This window comes from Rhinoderma darwinii, chromosome 1 (assembly GCF_050947455.1).
Source record: "Rhinoderma darwinii isolate aRhiDar2 chromosome 1, aRhiDar2.hap1, whole genome shotgun sequence".
NCBI classification, from domain to species: domain Eukaryota; kingdom Metazoa; phylum Chordata; class Amphibia; order Anura; family Rhinodermatidae; genus Rhinoderma; species Rhinoderma darwinii.
Genome location: NC_134687.1, coordinates 399,758,866 through 399,782,096, shown reverse-complemented (window position 1 = coordinate 399,782,096; position 23,231 = coordinate 399,758,866). Strand labels below are relative to the sequence as shown.

At 42.6% G+C, this 23,231-nt stretch overlaps 1 protein-coding gene across 1 annotated transcript; it reads right to left on the bottom strand.

Moving 5' to 3' along the window:
- Window positions 1-377: 377 nt before the first annotated feature.
- CKS2 (CDC28 protein kinase regulatory subunit 2) lies at window positions 378-16,219 on the bottom strand. The gene is made up of 3 exons (XM_075852587.1): window positions 15,995-16,219; window positions 2,823-2,950; window positions 378-672 (listed from the first exon to the last, which is right to left on the bottom strand). Exons 1-3 carry the CDS (start codon window positions 16,051-16,053, stop codon window positions 623-625), a joined length of 237 nt encoding a protein of 78 aa, XP_075708702.1. The 5' UTR covers window positions 16,054-16,219; the 3' UTR covers window positions 378-622.
- Window positions 16,220-23,231: the final 7,012 nt, after the last annotated feature.

Below are 23,231 nucleotides of genomic sequence, written 5' to 3'. Positions count from 1 at the left end.
TGCAACACAGATCAATCATTCAAATTCAAGCAGTCATTGCTGTCGAAAGGCCTCCATAGCATGTCGAGTAGTGTCATCTTTTGCTTTTAATACCAGGCCCGCCGCATTTATAGAATGATTCAGCAACAACTGTTGTATGCATCCAAAAACAGAGATTCTCAGACGTGAATAGTCACATTATAACCATTAAAATTAGTTTCTTCTAAGAACTAAATGGAAGAGTAGGCTCCTGAATATTGGAATGTGGGTATCTTGTGTCATTATTTCACAGCAATTGGCAATTCTTATAAAATAGGGTGCTTCAAGTCTACATTAACAGAACATTACAACTGAAATGAAAACCAAGTTTAACTTTAACCCAGAATCTAAGATCACACTTGCAGCGAGAAACATGGAAACTTTATTAAACAGTGGTGTAAGAAAGAAAATTCACACAGGTGTGACGGCAGACCAAAAATTAAAAATGTGTAATAGCAGCTCCGTCATGTAGACGTGTTAACTGAGCTCTTGTGCTGTTAAGAATACAGCTCTTGCACAGCTGTGGTTGCGATGGTCATAGTCCTTGTATTCATTGAATACTACAATATATACAGATTGTCCCAAAAGGTAGAAGTGAAGTTCATTACTGGTGGTCTTTTGGAAGTAGTCTTCTGAAAAGCAGTATGTGAGGCTCTGCCAAGAAAAAAATAAAATAAAAGAAAAGTTGGTTTATGTCACTGATGTGCTTGTAAACGAGCGATCATTTCTGTATATCATAACTTCAAGCTGGTTTTAGTGAATATTATATCAATACATTTAAACAAACTTCTTCTTACATGCCACAACACACTCCAAACTGATACACCCTTTTTATTCCAACACATTGGCTTAAATAGGTTCTGTCACCACATTATAAGTGCCCTATCTCCTACATAAGGAGATCGGTGCTATAATGTAGGCGACAGCAGTGCTTTTTATTAAAAAAAACCAATCTGTTTTCAGCATATTAGCGATTTTATATTTATGCTAATGAGTTGCTCAATGGACAACTGGGTGTGTTTTACTATTGACCAAGTGGGCGTTGTACAGAGGAGTATATGACGCTGACCAATCAGCCTCATGCACTCCTCTCCATTCATTCATTTACACAGCGCATAGGGATCCTGCTAGATCCTTATGTGCTGTCTTATACGAAAACATTAACGATACTGAAGTGTTTAGACAGTGAATAGATATTCCACGGGATGTCTATTCACAATCTGCACTTCGTTAATGTTTCTGTGGTACTTATAGCAGAGCAAGCGTAATCCTGCGAGATTACGCTGTAAATGACAGGTTACAACGAGATTACACTGCTGTCATCTACATTATAGCGCCGATCTCCTTATGTAGGAGATAGGACACTTAAAGGATTGTAGGCATTCAGCCAGTGGGTCCTGAACTAATCCAGAGGACAGGTCGGGTACCAGTCGTCCATCAGTGGATCAGTGACCACGCATGTGTGTTCAATCTCTATTGAAAAGAGTTCTGGAAATCTGGAGGCAGAAGTCAGACTGACAGGATGTAAGTAAAGACCCAATACACAAACCAATGCTTGTGTTAAAAAGAGCGTTTGTACGAAAACTCGTTCCCAACCATTGGCCTCTGCAAAACAGGGCAGCAAACAGCTGACAAACTAGCAAACGCTCATTTGTCTGCTGTTCACATCTTTTTTGCAGCCTATAAAATTATCGTTGTCCGCCCCTGTAAATCAGCCTTAAAAGGGTTATTTCCATGTCAGACATTTATGGCTTATCCACAACTCTGGGACCCACACCTATTTCAGAACTGGCTCCCGATACAAAGCAGGGACTACATGGAGAGGTGGCCATGTTTGCACACGGCTCCCTAAATTCTGTTCTATAGGCGATAGAGGAGCAGCGCTTTCTCGGCTGTTTTCGTAACGCTCATAGAGTAGAATGGAGAGCTGCACTCAAGCACGGCCCCCTCCCCACTAGTCTACGACTGGAATCTGCAGCCAACGGCCATCTCACCAGGCAAAATGGGGGCTGGTGACCTCCGTTCTCAATATAGGTGCAGGTACCAGAGCTGGGACCCACATCTATATATGGCATAAAGCAAATCACCTTGCAACCATCGCAGATAGATCATACTATGGTTTCCCTATACGGAAACAATGTAGTGTTTGTAGGGTAACGCATTAATTGAACCGCAACGACACTGTGTAGCCCTAATTTTACACAGACCGTACACTGCTACAGGGGCCCCTAACAGTTTCAACACCTTTCATGCAGATAAACAGTATAAACATGTACCAGGTTAAAGGCTATGTACACCATTTTTATCGTCCCATTGCATCTAAAATACAAAAAAAAAAAATACGCTAATTTGCAAATATTTTTGATTAAACATTTCTACAGCTACCATGCATCTCCAAGGCAACAGACAAACTATGTAGTCTGATCCCACAGTCCTAATCTCTTCACTCTGCCCCCTACTTCTTGCTACCCTACCGAATATATACTAGCCCATAGTTAGGAACATATGGAAGTATGACTGAAAAGCTAGACTACATAGGGTGTGTTGTCTGTTACCATGGAGACAAAGGTCAGCGCAGCTGTAAAAAACAAAACAATTAAGAAATTTGTTACAAAGATTTGTAAATTTGCCTAATTTTTAATTTTAGATGCATTGTGGCAATAAATACAAAATGTTTTGTGAAAGTCGACCTAGGGTTTTTCCAAATTTTCCTTCATCTGCATGTCTTAACTGAACGGATCCAGATACTGGAAATAATGTTATGTACATCAAATGCACCACATTAAAGTTAATATATTGCTTACCTGGTTCATGAATCATATAATGAACCCAGCCAAGGCTTTGTTGAACACCAAGTCTTCTCCACTCTTCTTCAGACATCAAATGTGTTTTGGGCACTTGTTTTACCAACTCTTTTGGCAGCATGACATGCCTAATAAATAGATAAAAAAACAAAAAAAAAAAAACTTTATCAACTGCCAAAACCATTTGCAAGTCCAGTGAGCCTACACTTCTACACGAAAACAACAGCATGACTATTTACAATGCAGAAACCATGTGGGTGCCTGGTAGAATGCAGACATCCACAACATGTGGAAATAAAATCCTATTGCAATGAATTCAATTCATTTTAGTAAAGGATTTCTTTGTGTAAGAGCAAGATTCCCACACTGCTTCCCTGCAAGCATCAACAGCAGAACAAAGATACTTTACAGCAGCCTGTATTCTCAAAATGACGCAGAGACCCTTTTCATGGTTTGTAGCTTCTCTGGTTAATCTATTCAGGCAGTCTTAAAGGGAAGGGGTCATGTTTTTTTTTATCATATTGCTTTTAATATGATGTTCTGTATGTGTCGATTGACAGGAAAAAAAAAAAAAAAGAGAGACGGAATACGGCACATACAACCCCATGAAGAATGCGAACGGGAGCCGTTTCATTCTCTGAAGCGTACGCCGTCTGTGTTGTCTCCCACACAGACCAAAACAAAGCTCATTCGCACGAAATCCGGCGCCATTTTCATATGGACCGGAAGCCGCTGCTGGACAGTATGACGACGACTTCCGGTCATATGTTCAAGGAAGCGAAGGCGCAATGCATAGGAGCGGAGGCGGCAGGAGATGGTAATTGATGTTCGTGTATGTGATGTGTGTATTATGTTGGTGTAGGTTTGTGTTATACGGTCTGCTGAGCCCTGTATCTAATCCTCCTACACTGTGCAGTCGCTCAGAAAATGGCAGCACACAGTGTAGGAGGTTTAAAGACATTCAAACCCCTCCTTCTCCTGGCACTAGCCAGAATAAGGAAGGGGGGATTGTGTGAGGACACTAGAGAGTGTGTCTACCCCAAATTTGCAGCATAAATCAATGAGGTTGCTTTACCATATGGACCATGCAGCAATTTTGGGAACTGCTCCCTCTAGTGGCCAGCACATGGAAAGGTTATAAATTAGAATCTAATTTATAATATTTCCTGACTTGTGAAAAAATTAAAACAATGTGTAATCACTTAAATAATTGCTTAACAAAAAAAAATAATGTTTAATTCCCCTGGCAAGCCGATCGTGAGTGCCACTAGGGTGGGACTTGACGTGGAAGCGCTCCTGCACTGCACGATGATAGCTCTAAGTGACGGCTCTAGCAATCTCCTGATTGGTCACTAGAATAGTCACTGACAGCAGAGTGAGACACTTGTGATTGCTGCGTCGGGGAAATCAAACATTTAAAATGCCTTTCCCCTCCACTAGATCGCTCGATTTGCAGTTGAGGCATCAAAACCACTGACAGGTTCCCTTTAAAGAGTTTGTGTCAAATACATCCAATCCATATGTCCTATGAAGACATCAGAGGGAGGGCCCCTACCCCGTTCAGGACCCCCAATCTATAAGCCAAAACGGAGAGCTACCCTGACGTGTGAACCAGAATGACAATTTCCACTACATTGCATGGCTGAAGTGAAATCGGCTAACTAGAAAGCTCAATTACAAGACTGCGGACTGCAGTCAGCTATTCACATTATTGCATAGAATACCTTAAAATGTATAATTTTTTTTCCCTTTTAACATGGATGACACTGTATGGAATATGTCATGAGCTTTTCAAAAACACACATATCCATCACCCATAGGTTATAATGGTATCAGTTTAACGGATAAGTCATGAAAGTGCTCTGGGCAGGGATTACTGCTCTGGAGAAGCCCCTGACATCACGGTCCTTATGACATGGCGCACACAGTGGCATCCCATAGGAAAAAGTATATTACATTACATGCATTACAGTTTTTTTGCGAGATCCCTCAGGATGGGATAGCGTAGTCTACTTCACTATTCCATCCTTCAAATAGAAGGTATACCGACATATACCATATTTTTCAGACTAGAAGATGCACTTTTTAGCAATAATAAATCATAGTAGTGTTTCCGTAACTCCCATAGTAGTGAAAGGCAGTTACGGAAGCAGCGTAGCAGGAGAGCTACACAGTTTCTGTAACTACTATTCAGTTCTATGGGAGTTACGGAGACAGCGTAGCTCAGCGAGTTACGCTGTTTCCGTAACGCAAAGAATTTTGACGTTAAGCAACAATTGTTGCATTGATATGTAACAGGTGTTCGTTCACTTAATTGGTTAAATAGTATCACTGCCTGAATGAACGATTAAAATACGATTTTTATTATAGAAAACCTTACTAAAGTTAGGGCTAGATAGCTAATTGTACTATACAGGCGTAGGCACGGTAGACCATACACAGGAGGAACGGTAATGATACTGTTAGCACATTGCTGCCAAACAATGATTCCCCCTATCTGTAATATGATATAACACCTGGTCAATCCGTGCCACTAACACGTGTCAGTGGCACGGATTGACCAGGTGTTATATCATATTACAGATAGGGGGAATCATTGTTTGGCAGCAATGTGCTAACAGTATCATTACCGTTCCTCCTGTGTATGGTCTACCGTGCCTACGCCTGTATAGTACAATTAGCTATCTAGCCCTAACTTTAGTAAGGTTTTCTATAATAAAAATCGTATTTTAATCGTTCATTCAGGCAGTGATACTGTTTCCGTAACTCCCGTCCACGTAATCAGGAAGTGGCTGGGAGTCAGCGTGAGCACAAAATGCTAGAACGGGGTTTAAGGGGCCCCGTTCTAGAGATAGGTGCGGGTCCCAGAGGTGACACCCGCATCTATCTGACATATCCTGTGGATATTTCATAAGTGTCCCTCATGGGAAAACCACATTCCACGGTCAATAGCTACCACAGCATTTAAACAGTTAGGAGGGGGATGGTCCCCTCCGACAGACCAACACCCCCTGCGCAACGCTATCGGGTGCCGCCGATGGTTGTCATGGCAACGTGGGGGCCTAATGAAGGCCCCCAGGTCTGCCTTCTGTCTGCCTCTGCTAAGCCATGCCTCCGGCAGGGCTGAGCAATAGCCTGTAAAAACGACAATACGCTGCAATACATTTGTAATGCAGTGTATTGTACCAGCGATCTAACGATTGCTAGTTCAAGTCCCCTAGGGGAACTAATAAAAGGAGTAAAAACAAAATAAATAAAAAAAAAGTTAAATACATTTTTCAGGAGTATAAAAAAAAAACCAAAAAAAAAAAAAAGGAAAAAAAAAACCCTATTCCTGTTTTTCCCCCCCAAGCACAATGTAAAAAAAATAAAATTAAAAAAATTGGTATCGCTGTGTCCGTAAAAGTCCAAAATATTACCATTAACTATTATTTAACTGACACCGTGAACGGCGTAAAAAAATAATTCACCAGAATTGTTTTTTTGGTCACCTCAGCGAGGAGAAAAATAATAAAATAAAATAAGTGATAAAAAAAATCGTATCTGCCAAAAAAATGCAAATAAAAACTACAGCTTGTCCCGCAAAAAATAAGCCCTCACACTGCTCAATCGATGAAAAATATATTAAAGTTAGGCTCTTTTCACACAATAGGGTCCGAGTGTCGGCCGATAAAAACTGACGTTTTGGTCCGTTTTCATTTGTAAATTTTTTGCCACACTTCCCTCTGTACATAATGCCACACAGTCCCCTCTATGTAATGCCACAGAGCCCCCCCCCCCCGTAGGGAGTGCCACACAGCCCCCCCCCGTAGGGAGTGCCGCACAGGACCCTTTTACATAGCACAAACACCCCCTACCTTTCTGTAGATCGCACCACCGTACCAGGAGAAGTCCCTGACTTCTTCTGGAGCGGAAACACTGGCCACAGGGTCGGGGATTCCTCTTCAGAAGTCCCTGACATCCCTGTGTCCATATATGGACAGTGAAGTCAGGGACTACTCCTGGAGCGAAATCCCCAATCCCCGGCCACAGCGTTTTCGAAGCGGTGGCCTGGGATTCCTCTCCTACAAGGAACAAAAAAATACCCCCCTCCTCCTCACATGCACTTCGCACTGTGAGGAGGAGAGAGCGAGCAACAGAAGACACGGTCGTCACTCGGAACACATTTCAGTGATGGCAGTGTATTACCCGGCCCCATAGACTTCTATGGGAGCCGGGCGCCGGGAAAACTGCCGAAAACAGGGCATGTCCTATTTTTTGACGGCCGGCTTTCCCAGGCTGTCAAAAACAATCGGTCATGTGAATAGCCCTATTTGGGGTCTATTGTTTCTACTGCGGCCGTGTGACAGACGTTTTTTGAACGGCCAGGAAACCCTGTCGTGTGAATAGGGCCTTATGGCTTTGCTTTCAGAATGTAATGAAACAGATTTTTATTTCTTTTATAATTTACTACTTTCAAATATTTTTTTCCTATTTTCTGTTATCTAAAACCTGGCTGCGTCTTAGAGTCAGGTGCTGGCCACTTATTTTAAAGTTAAAATTGACAACATCCAGCATGATATCGCCCAGTCCCCTTCCCTCCCGCACTTCCTCCTCTTCACTTTCAGCATTTGACCCAATAACAGAAGGAGTCTAGGCTCCTCTCTTCTTCTCGTCCTTCTACCTGTCCTTGTGATCCAATCCACTCACAGTCCCTCTCCCCAGCTCTCACTGGTCACCTGACTAAAATTTTTAGGCCTCGTGCACACTTCATTCACCGTTTTAGCGTCCGTTTTTGACGGATCCGTGTGCCCGTTTTAGTGGCCGTGTGGTTTCTATGTGCACTTCGTGTTTCCGAGCATGGTACTGTCCAGGGTGCTGAAAGAGCATGGTTCAGCGCTAGTCACTGTACAGGGTGTAGAAAGAGTTAATGGGCTGCACTGATCGGTGGTAACTCTTTCAGCACCCTGGACAGTGACTAGCGCTGAAGAATGACCATGCTCGGCGCTCGCAAAATACAAATTTGAATGAAATAAATAATAAGGTCATACTTACCCAGAACTCCCTACATTTTCCTCCTGTCCGGCCTCCTGGGATGACGTTTCATCCCATGTCCCCGCTCCAGCCAATCACAGGCTGTAGTGGCGGTCACGCCGGACTGGATGACGTCAGAAGGCCGGCCTGCAGGGATGACGCTTCATCCCACGTGACCGCCTCTGCAGCCAATCACAGGCTGCAGCGGCCACATGGACTGCAGCGTCATACAGAAAGGTCGGACTGGAGGAAGAAGAGGGACTCGTCACCAAGAAAACAACCGGGGTACATATGAACTGCTTTTTATTTTATTTTTATCAGCAGCCTCATCTCTATCCAGAACTGATAGAGAAGTCTCTGCCGATTAGTGTAATTTCTCTAATGTACTTCTGCCTGCCCTACCGTTGCTAGGCAACAGCTCCGTCACACGGATGCCTTCAGTTTTTTTGCCGTCCCCATTGACTTGCATGGGCCTCACGGTCACGGAATCTCGGACCAAAGTAGGACATGCTGTACTTTTGTCAGAATAAAGCAACAGGACCATCAAAAAAACGGAAGTGTGCATGGCCCCATTGAAATGAATGGGTCAGGGTGCTAGCCGTCAGAAAAACGGCTAGCACCCTGAAGAAAAACACTGAAGTGGGCATGGCCCCATTGAAATGAATGGGTCAGGGTGCTAGCCGTCAGAAAAACGGCTAGCACCCTGAAGAAAAACACTTAAGTGGGCATGATGCCTTAACCTCTCTTCTGGTACCTTTCCCTCCTCTTTTAAACATGCCGTTATAAACCCTTTACTGAAATAAACAACAACCCATCCAGCGCTGCTAACTACCGACCAGTCTCTAATCTGCCCTTCATCTCCAAACTCCTGGAACGTTTGGTCTACTCTCGCCTTATCCACTATCTCGCTGCTAACTCCATTCTTGACCCCTTACAATCTGGTTTCCGCACTCTACACTCCACAGAAACTGCCCTTACTAAAGTCTCAAATGATCCCTTGGCAGCTAAATCGGACGGTAAATACTCTCTCCTGATTCTTCTGGATCTCTCTGCAGCCTTTGACACTGTAGACCACCAACTCCTACTTAACATTCTCCACTTTATTGGCCTCAAGGACGCTGCTGTCTCTTAGTTTTCCTCCTATCTCTCTGACCGCTCGTTCAGTGTGTTATTTGCTGGTTCCACTTCTCTTCCACTTGCTATCGGGGTTCCTCAGGGATCAGTCCTAGATCCGCTCCTCTTTTCTCTCTACACAGCCCCTATTGGAAAAACCATCAGTAGATTTGGCTTCCAGTACCATCTCTACGCTGATAACACCCAATTATATGCCTCTTCCCATGACATCACCCCTGCTCTAATACAAAACACCAGTGATTGTCTGTCCGCTGTCTCTAACATCACATACGCTCTTTATCTTAAACGGAATCTTCCTAAAAACAGAGCTCCATGTGTTCCCACCATCTACTAACCTACCCAAACATGATGTCTCCATCTCAGTGTGTGGCACTATCATAACTCCTAAGCAGCACACCCGCTGTCTCGGGGTTAGTTTTGACTCAGATCTTTCCTTTACTCCTCACATTCAATCACTTTCACGCTCCTGTCATTTTCACCTCAAAAACATCTCCAGAATCCGCCCTTTTCTTACTGAGGAAACAACCAAAACTCACATTGTTGCTCTGATTCACTCTGGTCTTGAGTACTGTAACTCATTACTAGTCGGTCTTCCATTCACCAAACTCTCCCCTCTCCAATCTATCCTCAATGCAGCAGCCAGGCTAGTCTTTCTGACCAACCGCTACACCAATGCCTCTAATCTGTGCCAGTCACTGCACTGGTTGCCCATCCCTTACAGAATTAAATGCAAACTTATTACTCTTACCCACGAAGCTCTCCAAAGTGCTGCACCTCCTTACATCTCCTCCCTCATCTCTGTCCACCACCCTACTCGGGCTCTACGTTCTGCCAACGACCTTAGATTAAAATCCACCATAATTCGAATCTCCCACTCCCGTCTCCAAGATTTTTCTCTGGAAAGCGCTACCCCAGACAATCAGATTAATTCCCAATATCCACAGTTTTAAACGTGCCCTGAAAACACATCTTTTTAGACAGGCCTATAACATTCCCTAATCTGACTCCTTCCCTTGGCCCCATTAGTCATCAGAATAAGATTCCCTCACACTCCTTGCACCCTAATGCACTTCATGTCCGTCATACACGGATACTGGCTCATGCAGCTTAAAGAGGCTCTGTCACCACATTATAAGTGCCCTATCTCCTACATAATCTTATCGGCGCTGTAATGTAGGTAACAGCAGTGTTTTTTATTTTGGAAAAACGATCATTTTTGAGCAAGTTATAAGCAATTTTAGATTTACGCCAATTCGTTTCTTAACCCGTTAGTGACCCCCAATATGCCTTTTCACGGCGCTGCATCAGAATAAGTAAACAGAGCAGGGAGCCGTTAAATGTCCCTGCTCTCAGCTACCAGAGGTAGCTGAGGGCTAGGGGCGTCCCTGCTCGACCGGGTGAGATCGATATCAGTATCAATCTCACCCGTTTAATCCTTCAGATGCGGTGTTCAATAGTGTGCACCGCATATGAGTGGTTTTGGAGAGAGGGAGGGAGCTCCCTCTCATCCCACCGACAAGATCACGGAGTGTCTGTGTCTCCGATGGCAGTCGGGGGCCTAATAAAGGCCCCCAGGTCTGCCTGTAGTGAATGCCTGCTAGTTCATGCCAGAGACATGGCCTAGCATATGCCTGTCCGTTTTAAAAATGGACAGGCAGTAATACACTGCAATACAAAAGTATTGCAGTGTATTATAAAAGCCATTGGAGGATCCCATATTAAAGTCCCCTAGTGGGAATAGTAAAAAAAAAAAGTTTAAAAAAGTTAATACATTTTTTTTTTTTTTTAAAAACACAAAACGAAAAACGTACTTTTATTTTTTTTAATAGTAAAGCATTTTGTAAGGGGAAAAAGTAGAAGAGTTACACATCTTCGGTATCGCCGCGTCCGTAACGACCCCAACTATAAAGCTATTACATAATTTAACCCGCACGGTGAACGGTGTAAAAAATTAAAAACAATGGAAAAATTGCTGTTTTCTGTGAATCCTGCCTTAAAAAAAAAACAAAAAACGTGATAGTGATCAAAAAGTCGCATCTACTCCAAAATGGTACGAATAAAAACTACAAGCCGTCCCGCAAAAAAAAAAGTCCTCCTCCAACTGGCTCTGTTTTTACTGTGTAAAAGTAGTAAAACATACAAGATCTATACAAATTTTGTATCGTTGCAATCGTAACAACCTGCTGAATAAAGTTAGTGTTATTTATACCACACGGTAAATGGCGTAGATTTAGGACGCAAAAAAGGGTAGCGAAATTTCTGTTTTTATTCTATTCCCCTCCCAAAAAAAGTTTCGAAAAGTTAGTCAATAAATTATACGTACCCCAAAATGGTGCTATTAAAAAAAATACAACTTGTCCCGCAAAAAACAAGACCTTATACAGCTATGTCTACGCACAAATATATATATATATATATATAAAAATATTAAAAAAAAAAAAAAAAAAAAAGACTATGGAAAAACGTAAAAAAATAGCTTGGTCATGAAGGTCTCAAATAGGCTTGTCATTAAGGGGTTAATAGACAACTGGGCGTTTTTACTTTTGAGCAACTGAGCGTTGTACAGAGGAGGGTATGAGGCTGACCAATCAGCGTCATACACTTCTCATTGTTCCAACCCAGCTTCTTTCACTGCACAATCACACTGTAACAATGGGCTGGAGCAATGAGAAGTTTATGACACTGATTGGTCACTGATTGGTCAGCCTCATACACTTCTCATTGTTACAGCCCAGCTTCTTTCACTGTAACAATCACACTGTGTTGTGGATCATGCTGGGCTGGGACAATGAGAAGTGTATGACGCTGATTGGTCAGTGTCATACCCTCCTCTGTACAACGCCCAGTTGGTAAAAAGTAAAAAACACGCCCAGTTGCCCATTAAGAAACGAATTAGTATAAATCTAAAATTGCTCATAACTTGCTCAAAAAATTGATCATTTTTCAAAATAAAAACCACTGTTATCTACATTACAGCGCCGATCAGATTATGTAGGAGATAGGGCACTTCTAATGTGGTGACAGAGCCTCTTTAATGTGAACCACACCACGAGTATAAAAGATGGCTGGACCATTGTACTGAACAAACAGTTACATTTTGTCTCCCTCATTTCCACAGATTGTAAACTCTTGCAAGCAAGGTCCTGAATCTTCCCGTCCAAACTGTAAATTAGCTTTGTCACTATGTAATGTCTGATATTGTCTGTTTATGTCCCCTCTAAATAGCAAAGTGCTGCGTAATATGTTGGTGCTATATAAATAAAGATGATTATTATAGTCCAAAAAATACGGTACTAGGCTGACCCAGATACAAAAGGAAACTCTTTTGGCCTTCGTCCGGATGATGGATCTCTATGAACACGTTTATGGTGTACGTCAGGAGCTTCAGAGTTGAAACTAAATTAGGATTACTTACAACCAAAATATTCAGATCTATGACCGGCTTAACCCCTTACCGACATTTGATGTATCCATACGCCAAAGTCGGGTAGGGGGAAGTATGGAGTGGGCTCACGGAGTGAACCCTCTCCATAAGATACGGGTGTCAGCTGTTTATTACAGCCGACACTTCAGAGTAACGAGCGGCATCGCACTCGAGCGCTATCCCGCTATAGCGACCGCAGCATTTAAATGGTTAGAAAGAGGGGGGGGGTGACCCCCTCTAACAGCTCATCGCGCCCCCCCGCAATGCAATCGCGGGGGGCAATGGTTGCTATGGCTGCCTGGGGGCCTAATCAAGCCCCCCAGGTCCGCCATCTTTGCGCACCACACCGGCAGGGCTTAATAGATGCCTGTCAGAATCACGATATACTGCAATACATTAGTATTGCAGTATATCGTGCAAGCGATCTAATGATCGCTGGTTGAAGTCCCCTAGGGGGACTAATAAAAAAAGTAAAAATTAGTTAAAGTTTATTAAAAGTTAAAAAAAAAACCCTTTTCCCATTTTCCCCCTAGAGCATAGTAAAAAACAAACAATTGGTATCGCCGCGTCCGTAAAAGTCTGAACTATTACAATATATCATTATTTAACCCGCACGGTGAACGCCGTAAAAAAAAAAAAAAAAAAAAAAAAAAGTTGTTAACGCCAGAATCTCTATTTTTTGGTCACCTAATCTCCCACAAAAAATTAAAAAGCGATCAAACCGTCGCATTTACACCAAAATGATACAATTAAAAACTACAGATTAGCACGCAAAAAATAAGCCCTCATACCACTTCATCGACGGAGAAATAAAAAAGTTGTGGCTCTCGGAATTTGGTGACACAAAAATAAATTTTCTTCTTTACACTTAGGCCTCATGCACACGACCGTAGCCATGTGCACGCCCGTGATTTTCGGGTCGGCCGCCGCCATTATTTTCTATGAGCCCGGACCGCGGAACACGGTCGTAATAAGACATGCCCGTCCTTTCTGCGGTGCGGGCTCCCGGGCCATGCAAGGACTGTAAAAACTACGGTCGTGTGCATGGCCCCATAGAAATGAATGGGGCTGCAATTCTCCCGTGGATTTTCGGGGGAATTGCGGCCGCAAAAGCACATTCATGTGCATGAGGCCTTAGGTTTTTACTTGTAAAAGTAGTAAAATATAGAAAAAACAATATATATTTGGTATCACCGTAATCGTATTGACCCGCAGAATAAAGTTAACATGTTGTTTTAATTGCACAGTGAATTCCGTAAAAACAGCGCGCAAAAAAACACAGAGGAATCGCTGTTTTTTTCATTTTCTACCCCACAAATATTTTTTTTTCCGTCTCCTAGTACATTATATGGCAAAATAAATGGTGCTACGAAAAACTACAACTCGTCCCGCAAAAATCAAGCCCTCGTAGGACTATATAGACGGAAAAATAAAGAAGTTATGGCTTTTGGAAGGTGGGGAGGAAAGAACGAAAATGAAAATCTGAAAAAGGGCTGCGGAGGGAAGCGGTTAATGACCGCTAAATTTTTCCGTTTTTTTTTTGCCTCAAAAACCATTGCCAGAACTTTTTTTTATTGACGTGGCTGTCTGAGGCCTTGTTTTCTTGGTAGAAAAAGAAAAAAAATCAGTGTAAGGCCGGGTTTACACGAGTGTGTGCGTTTTGCACACACAAAAAACGCGGCTGCGTGATTTTCGTGCAGCCAGCATTATGACACTCCGTTTGGATCTTTGTAAACAGAAAAGCACGTGGTGCTTTTCTGTTTACATTCATAGTTTGACAGCTCTTGCGCGAATCACGTGCGTCACACGCACAAATATAGGACATGTCGTGAGTTTTACGCAACGGACTCACGTTGCGCAAAAATCACGGACTGTCTGCACTGCCCCATAGACTAACATAGGTCCGTACGACACGCGTGAAAATCACGCACATTGCAGGGACGTATATCACGTTTGTCTAAACAAGCCCTAAGTGTAGAAAAAAAACCGACAATTGTTTATCCCGTTCGTTTCACGCTACATAACCCGTTAGGCGGGGTTCACACAGTTTTTTGCAGGAGAAAAATCTGCCTCAAAATGCAGTTTGGCATTTTGAGGCCGATTATCCTCTGCCTGCACGCCGATTTTCGCAGCGTTTTTCGCCTACTGAGCGCCGCAGGGATAAAAACGCCACAAAATATGCTTTCTCTGCCTCCCATTGATGTCAATGGGAGGTCAGAGGAGTAAAATACCCGAAGATAGGGAATGTCCCTTTTTCCCCCTCGACCCGGATTTTCCGCTCGGAGAAAAAAAAAACGCCTCCGCCTCAAAATTGAAAACAATGAGGGGGGCATATTCGGCCGTTGTTTGGCTTGTTTTCCGACGCGGTTTGCGCTAAAAATACTCAGTGTGAACTGGCCCTTAAATTGTTTTTATGTGATAAATGGGCAATAGAATGCAAAATGACGACTTGTTTTTAAATCCCATTAAGGGAGAGCTTTATTTATAAATTATTTTTTTTACTTATAATGCATTAGCATACTCCTGTATGCTTATACATTACTGTCACTTTAACACAGGCTGCTGTTAGGGAAGCACATACTGTGCCCTACCAGCAGGCATACTGAGCAGACAGCCCTGGGGTCCTTTCTAGGTCCCAGGGCTGAATGAAAACAAGATTCCCCAGCCTTCGATTGTATCACCAGGTTGCCGGTGACACAAAGAGTTCCCTTTGATCATGCCACAGAAACAGAACGCAGTGATCAAAGGGTTAAACAGCTGGGGTCAGAATGTTTTCCAATCCCTGCTGCGTTCAGCAGGCTACTCTAAGTACAGGAGCCTCTTCTACAACGACGCCAAAAGACATCGCTGTAGACCAGGCACCTGCCATCAAAAGACAGCGGGCGGTCGTTAAGGGGTTAAAGGCTATGCAAAACTTCGCACAATTTATTTTTAAATAAAACAATTTTAAACAACATTTTTATTTTTTATTTGGAAAAGATTAACTTTGAGATAGAAGCTGTATCTTGTACTCAGACCTAAATCCGCCGCGTCAGCGGGACGGACCGCTACAGTGAAAGAGTCCTGAGTTTCTCGGGACAGGATCCACCGGTTATCGATCACATCTAAGCTCATGGAAGCCGGCAGTCCCGCAGCGCAAAGGATTACATAGGCTTTAATAAAGCCTGCACAGTTTGTCCTCAAAAAGTAGGAATCACGTCAACCATTCATTATCCCACTATGCGCCAGCCAGCATCCAATGTGGCACAGCAAGCCACATACACATAGATTTGACAGCCCCACTACGAGGTCTCAGCTACTCAAACGCAAGCTCTCATATTGAATAGTCTAAATCCCAGTGTGCACAACGACCACGTCGTATAGCCAGCCCACTGGGATCTGAACACAACTCACAGCAACCGCCATTGATTTCGGAACAAGCAGATAGCGCCATGATGCTGAAAGTCTATAAATAAGCGCAGTAAAACTCCGCCTCAGTTTGGAGATACACGACGACTATTGGCGGGTCTAAGAGCCTAGACAATAGGTAGTGAGGCATAGGGATGCGGGTCACGTTACTCGCCGGATGGCAAGGCGGCGGCATTACCCAGCACTTTCTTACCTGTACTCGTACTTCTCATCCGTATATTTGTCGGAGTAATAGATATTTTTGAACGACATGCTTCCGGTACCGGCAGTGTTGCCACACAAATAAATACTTTCTGACGTGGAGAATGGCGACCGCAAGACAGTTTACTTTACGTAACTACCTCTCAGAGTTCGCGTTTTGAATTACGCTGCGCTCTTCTGCAATTGGTCCATAAGGGAGCTGCGCAAAGCCAATCACTGGTTACGTATTTGCTTCTCGTAGCAATCGGGTAATACCAGTTGACCAATTGGAATACTGTTGCTAAGCCTTCTCTGCGAGGTAAAGGTGACGCAGGTGGGCGGAGTCACAAGGGAAGTATTTCAATGACGTAACTGGACGGATGTAGAAGACGCTCGGGCTATAGTGAGCGGCTTCGTCTAGTTCTAGACCATGCGGATGTGTGACGCATGTTTGTTATCGGACGTAAAAACACACTTTTGTATAAAATATTTGAGTAGGACGATTTATTGTTTAGTAATGCGATAAAGTAAATATTATTTTGCTTGCGTGTATAACGGGACTCAAAGTCTTGATTCCGGTGCACCACAAAGGATGCCTGAATTCAGTGTCGTCATTCCTATAGATATTACTAGTAACCTATTTGGCTAAAATTCTTTATGATAAATGCCAGGGGGCTCTAATATTGGTGCTTGCGCTACTTTAGATGAACATAACTTTGCAGGTGTAGGAAGTACGGTAGGTCTGGATTTTAATTTTTTTTCTGCTGCAATAGCAGATAGGGGTTGCAAAATCTGGTGACAGAGCCTCTTTAACCCCTTCCCGACATTTGACGTAAATGTACGTCATGGAAAGCATTGACTTCCCGCAAAATGCCGTACATTTACGTCAAATGTTTGGCACCGGCTCAGAAGCTGAGTCGGTGCCATCATCACCGGATCTCAGCTGTATCTTACAGCTGACATCCGACTGTAATGGCGGGGACCGAAATTAGCTTAGATCCCCGCCATTAACCCCTTAAGTGCAGCGCTCAAAAGCGATCGCTGCACTTAAGGTGTTTGCAGCTCATCGGAGCCGCAGCAATGAAATTGCCGGGGTTCCGGTGGCTGCAATGGCAACCGGAGGCCTAATACTGGCCTACCGATCTGCCTAGCACCGCAGCCGGTCAAGATCCGCCCGGCGGCGGAGCCTGATCGGCTTCCGTAGCTGCCGGCAAGATGGCGCCGGGTCAGGAGCTGATCCGGCGTCATCAGCGGTGGAAGTCAGCTGTACTGTACAGCTGACATCCACCTGTAACGGCAGGAACCAGAGCTAGCTCCGATCCCTGCCATTAACCCCTTCGATGCAGCAATCGAAAGCGATTGCTGCATCGTAGCGGTTACTAGCAGATCGCCAGCCCTGAGAGGCAATCGGGACTGGCGACTGCTGTTATGGCAACAGGAGACACAATGGTCTCCTGCTCTGCCATTACGGAAGCCAATTTAGGCCCCGCCGGGAGGCGAAGCCTAATCGGCTTGCTGTCAGTGAATGACTGACCGATCTAATACATTGCACTACATAGGTAGTGCAATGTATTAGAAAAAAAAAAATCTGACCGTTGGACCTTCAAGTCCCCTAGTCGGACTTGAAGAAAAGTGTAAAAAAAGTGTAAAAAAAAGTGCAAAAAATAAAAGTTTGAAAACAATAAAAGTTTCAAGTAATCAAATAAAACACAATCCCCCTTTTACTCTTATCAAGTCCTTTATTATTGAAAAATAATAATAAACCATATGTATTTGGTATCGCCACGACCGTAACGACCTGAGGTATCAAAATATTATATTAATTATTGCACGCGGTGAACAGCGTAAAAAAAAAACTTAAAAAACTTTACCAGAGTTTCTGTTTTTTGGTCACTTTGCCCTACAAATGTTAGAATAAAAAGTGATCAAAAAGTCGCACGTATCCAAAAATGGTACCTATAAAAACTATAGCTCGTCCCGCAAAAAACAAGCCCTCATATAGCTCTGTCGACAAAAAAATTAAAAAGTTATGGTTCTCACAACTTGGCGACAGAAAAAATACATTCTTTTTACAAAAGTAATTTTATTGTGCAAAAAGTTGTAAAACATAAAAAAGTGCTATAAATTAGGTATCGCCGGAATCGTACTGACCCGCAGAATAAAGTTGACATGTAATTTATAACGCATGGTGAACGCTGCATAAAAAAAATGAAAAAAGCTGTGCCAGAATTGCGTTTTTTTGTTTACCTGGCATCCCAAAAAATAGGATAAAAGGTGATCAAAAAGTCACATGTACCCCAAAATGGTACCAATAATAACTACAGCTCGTCCCGCAACAAACCAGCCCTCATACCGCTACGTCTATGAAAAATAAAATTAGTTATGGCTCCAATAAGTCAGGAAATAAAAAAATATGCAGTTGTGCCCGAGGGGAACATTTCTTCTGTTTCAAGAGGCGATTTATCAAGGACCTAAAATTAGGGAACCAGGAAGGGGAGAGCCCAAACATATCCGCTGGAAGCGAGGGTGCCCGTATTATACCGGGACAACACTTTCCCAGAAAAATTCCACAAACTACAAAAGGTGCGGAGTGTGGACCAAAAGGGGGATAAGAAATGACACCATTTATCAGTGCGACACTGGCCTGTGCGGAAAGGATTGCTTCACAGCGTAACACACATCTATGGATTATTATTTTTTTTATATACCACCTGACTATGCCCCTTATATACTCCGCCCCGCTTACATGTACCCCCACATTATAAAACACCAGCAATACTCAAACAAATATAGTACCAAGCAAAATCCGCTCTCCAAAAGCCAAATGGTGCTCCCTCGGCTCTGAACCCTACAGCGTCCCCAAACAGCAGTTTCCTTCAACATATATGGCATCGTCATACCCGGGAGAACCCTTTTAACTATTTTTGGGGTGTGTGTCTCCAGCGTCATAAGCTGGGCATGACATATTTGCCACTGAATGGCATATCTAGGGAAAAATATAAATTTTTAATTTGCACCATCCGCAGCGCATTCATTTATGGAAAAGACCTGTGGGGTGAAAATGCTCACTACACCCCTTAATAAATGCCTTGAGGGGTGCAGTTTCCATAATAGGGTCACTTATCAGGGGTTTCTTTTTATTATTTCACATCTGAGCCTCTGCAGTTGTGAACCAATACTTTGTAAATCGCCAAATTAGGCCTCCACTCCGCATGGTACTCTTCACTTCTGAGCCCTGTCATATGTCCAGACAAAAGATTAGGGTGTTTCTAAAACCGGGAAACACCGCATAATAATTAGAGAGCTGTCTTGTTATGGTGGCACAAGCCGGGCACCACATATTGGCATATCTATGGAAAAAAATCCCATTTTCACTCTGCAACATCGAGTGAACACTAATTTCTACAAAACACCTGCAGGGTTAAAATGCTTACTACACCCCTTGGTAAATGCATTGAGGGGTGTAGTTTCCAAAATGGGGTCAATTCTGGGGGGTTTCCACTGTTTTGGGCCCACAGGCGCCCAGAAACCAATCCAGCAACATCTGCACTCCAAATGGCGGTCCTTCCCTTCTGAGCCCTGCCATTTGTCCAAACAGCAGTTTATGACCACATATGGGGTATTGCCGTACTCGGGAGAAATTGCTTTACAAATGTTGTGTTCTTTTTTTCCTTTATTTGTTGAGAAAATGAAAATATTTGCGCTAAAGCTACGTCTTATTGAAGAAAAAGGACTTTTTTTAATTTACACTGCCTAATTCTAATAAATTCTATGAAACATCTGTGGGGTCAAAATGCTCACTACACCCCTAGATGAATTCCTCAAGAGGTGTAGTTTCCTAAATGGAGTCCCTTTTTGGGCGTTTTCATTGTATTGTCCCCTCAGGGGCTTTGCAAATGTGACCTGGCCTCCGCAAATCATTCCTGCTAAATGTGATCTCAAAAAGCCAAATAGTTCTCTTTCCCTTCTAAGCCCTGCCGTGTGTCCAAACAGCCGTTTATTACCACATGTGGGGTATTGTTTTACTTGGGAGAAATTGCTTTACAAATTTTGTGGTGCTTTTTCTCCTTCAGTCCTTCTGGAAATGAGAAAAAATTAGCTAAACCTAGATTTGTTTTGAAAAAATGTAGATTATTATTTTCAGGGCCTACTTCCAATAATTTCTGCAAAAAAAACTGTGGGGTCAAATCGCTCACTATACCCCTAGATAATTTCCTCAATGGGTGTAGTCTCCAAAATGGGGTCACTTGTGGGGTTTTCCACTGTTTTGTCCCCTCAGGGGCTTTGTAAATGTGACATGGCCTCCGCAAACCATTCCTGCTAAATGTGAACTCCAAAAGCCAAATAGCGCTCTTTTCCTTCTCAGCCACGCCGTGTCTCCAAACAACCATTTATTACCACATATGGGGTATTGTTTTACTCGGGAGAAATTGCTTTACAAATTTTGCGGTGCTTTTTCTCCTTCAGTCCTTGTGGAAATTATAAAAAATTAGCTAAACTTACATTTTCTTTGAAAAAATTTAGATTGTCATTTTCAGGGCCTACTTCCAATAATTTATGCAAAAAACCTGTTGCGTCAAAACGCTCACTATAACCCTAGATAATTTCCTCAATGGGTGTAGTTTCCAAAATGGGGTCACTTGTGGGGGGTTTCCACTGTTTTATCCCTTCAGGGGCTTTGTAAATGCGACATGGCCTCCGCTAACCATTCCTGCTAAATTTGAGTTCCAAAAGCCAAATGGCGCTCTTTCCCTTCTCAACCTCGCCGTGTGTCCAAACAGCCGTTTATTACCACATGTGGGGTATTGTTTTACTCGGGAGAAATTTCTTTACAAATTTTATGATGCTTTTTTTCTCCTTTAGTCCTTGTGGAAATGAAAAAAAATTAGCTAAACCTACATTTTATTTGAAAAAATGTAGATTTTCATTTTCACAGCCTACTTGCAAAAATTTCTGCAAAAAACCTGTGGGGTCAAAATGCTCACTATACCCCTAGATAATTTCCTCAAGGGGTATAGTTTCCAAAATGGGGTCACTTGTTGGGGGTTTCCACTGTTTTGTCACCTCAGGGGCTTTGTACATGTGACATGGCCTCCGCAAACCATTCCTGCTAAATGTGAACTCCAAAAGCCAAATAGCGCTCTTTCCCTTCTCAGCCACGCCGTGTCTCCAAACAACCGTTTATTACCACATGTGAGATATTGTTTTACTCGGGAGAAATTGCTTTACAAATTTTGCGGTGCTTTTTCTCCTTTAGTCCTTGTGGAAATGAGAAAAAAAATCGCTAAACCTACATTTTCTTTGAAGAAATGTTGATTTTAATTTTCACGGCCTACTTCCAATAATTTCTGTAAAAAACCTGTGCGGTCAAAATGCTCACTACACCCCTAGATAATTTCCTTGAGGTGTCTAGTTTCCCAGATGGGGTCACTTTTGGGGGATTTTTACTGTTTTGTCACTGCAAGAGCCCTTCAAACCTGACATGGTGCCTAAAATATATTCTAACAAAAATAAGGCCCCAAAATCCACTAGGTGCTCCTTTGCTTCTGAGGCCGGTGCTTCATTCCAGTAGCACGCTACGGCCACATGTGGGATATTTCCTAAAATTGCAGAAACTGGGCAACAAATATTGCATTTCCCTGGTAAAGACTTCTGTGTTATAAAAAAAATTGTATTAAAAATTTATTTCTGCAGAAAAATATGAAATTTGTAAATTTCACCTCTACTTTGCTTTAATTCCTGTGAAATGTGTAAAGGGTTAAGACATTTTCTAAATGCTGTTTTGAATACTTTGAGGGGTGAAGTTTTTAAAATGGGGTGACTTTTTGGGTGTTTCTAATATATAAGGCCCTCAAAACCACTTCACAACTGAACTGGCCCCTGTAAAAATAGCCTTTTGAAATTTTCTTGAAAATGTGAGAAATTGCTGCTAAAGTTCTAAGCCTTGTGAGGTCATAGAAAAATAAAAGGATGTTCAAAAAACGATGCCAATCTAAAGTAGACATATGGGTGATGTTAATTAGCAACAATTTTGTGTGGTATAACTGCCTGTCTTACAAGCAGATACATTTAAATTGAGAAAAATGCTAATTTTTGCAATTTTTCGCTAATTTTTGGTGTTTTTCACAATTAAATACTGAACATATCGAGCAAATTTTGCCAGTAACATAAAGTCCAATGTGTCACGAGAAAACAATCTCAGAATCGCTTGGATAGGTGAAAGCATTCCGGAGTTATTACCACATAAAGTGACACATGTCAGATTTGAAGTGGCTAAAGAGGGAAGGGGTTAAGGACATACCGGGCTTTGTTGGTATATGTCAATATACATCATTTTTATTTTCTAGAGTGGGCAAAATCGGAAAAAAATGCATTAAAAATGGCAAATGTGTCATTTTGTGCCAACGACGATTACACCGTAGGGACCGCGAGCAAAGTTCATCTGGTTTCTTGTTCTGCTACTCACATGTATGAGTATACCCAATATGAGTGCTTTATTTACTGTATGTACGGGCATGTGCCAGTGATTGGGGAGGTATTGGGCACGGACCTCTGCCTTGCTATGCTTACAGAGTAAACATCTACGCCAGCTAGGAGCTAGGTAGAGTTCTGCTTTAACCCCTTCCCGCCAAAGCCCTTTTTCGGATTTTCATTTTCGTTTTTCTCTCCCCACCTTCCAAAAGCCATAACGTCTTTAGTTTTCCGTCAATATAGTACTATGAGGACTTGATCTTTGCGGGACGAGTTGTAGTTTTTCGTAGCACCTTTTACTTTGCCGTATAATGTACTAGGAAACGGGAAAAAAAATTATTTGTGGGATAGAAAATGAAAAAAACAGTGATTCCTCCATGGTTTTTTGCGTGACGTTTTTACGGAATTTACTGTGCAATTAAAACAACATGTTAACTTTATTCTGTGGGTCAATACGATTACGGCAATACCAAATATATATAGTTTTTTCTATATTTTACTACTTTTACAAGTAAAAACCTAAGGGTATGTTCACACGGCGGGGGTCCGTAACGGCTGAAATTACGGGGATGTTTCAGCCTGAAAACATCCCCGTAATTTCAGCCGTACCGGCATGTGCAGGCGCTTGAACGCCGCGTCGATTACGGCCGTAATTAGCGCTGCTATTCATTGGAGTCAATGAATAACGGCTCTAATTACGGCCAAAGAAGTGACAGGTCACTTCTTCTACGCGGGCGTCTATTTACGCGCCGTCATTTGACAGCGGCGCGTAATTATAC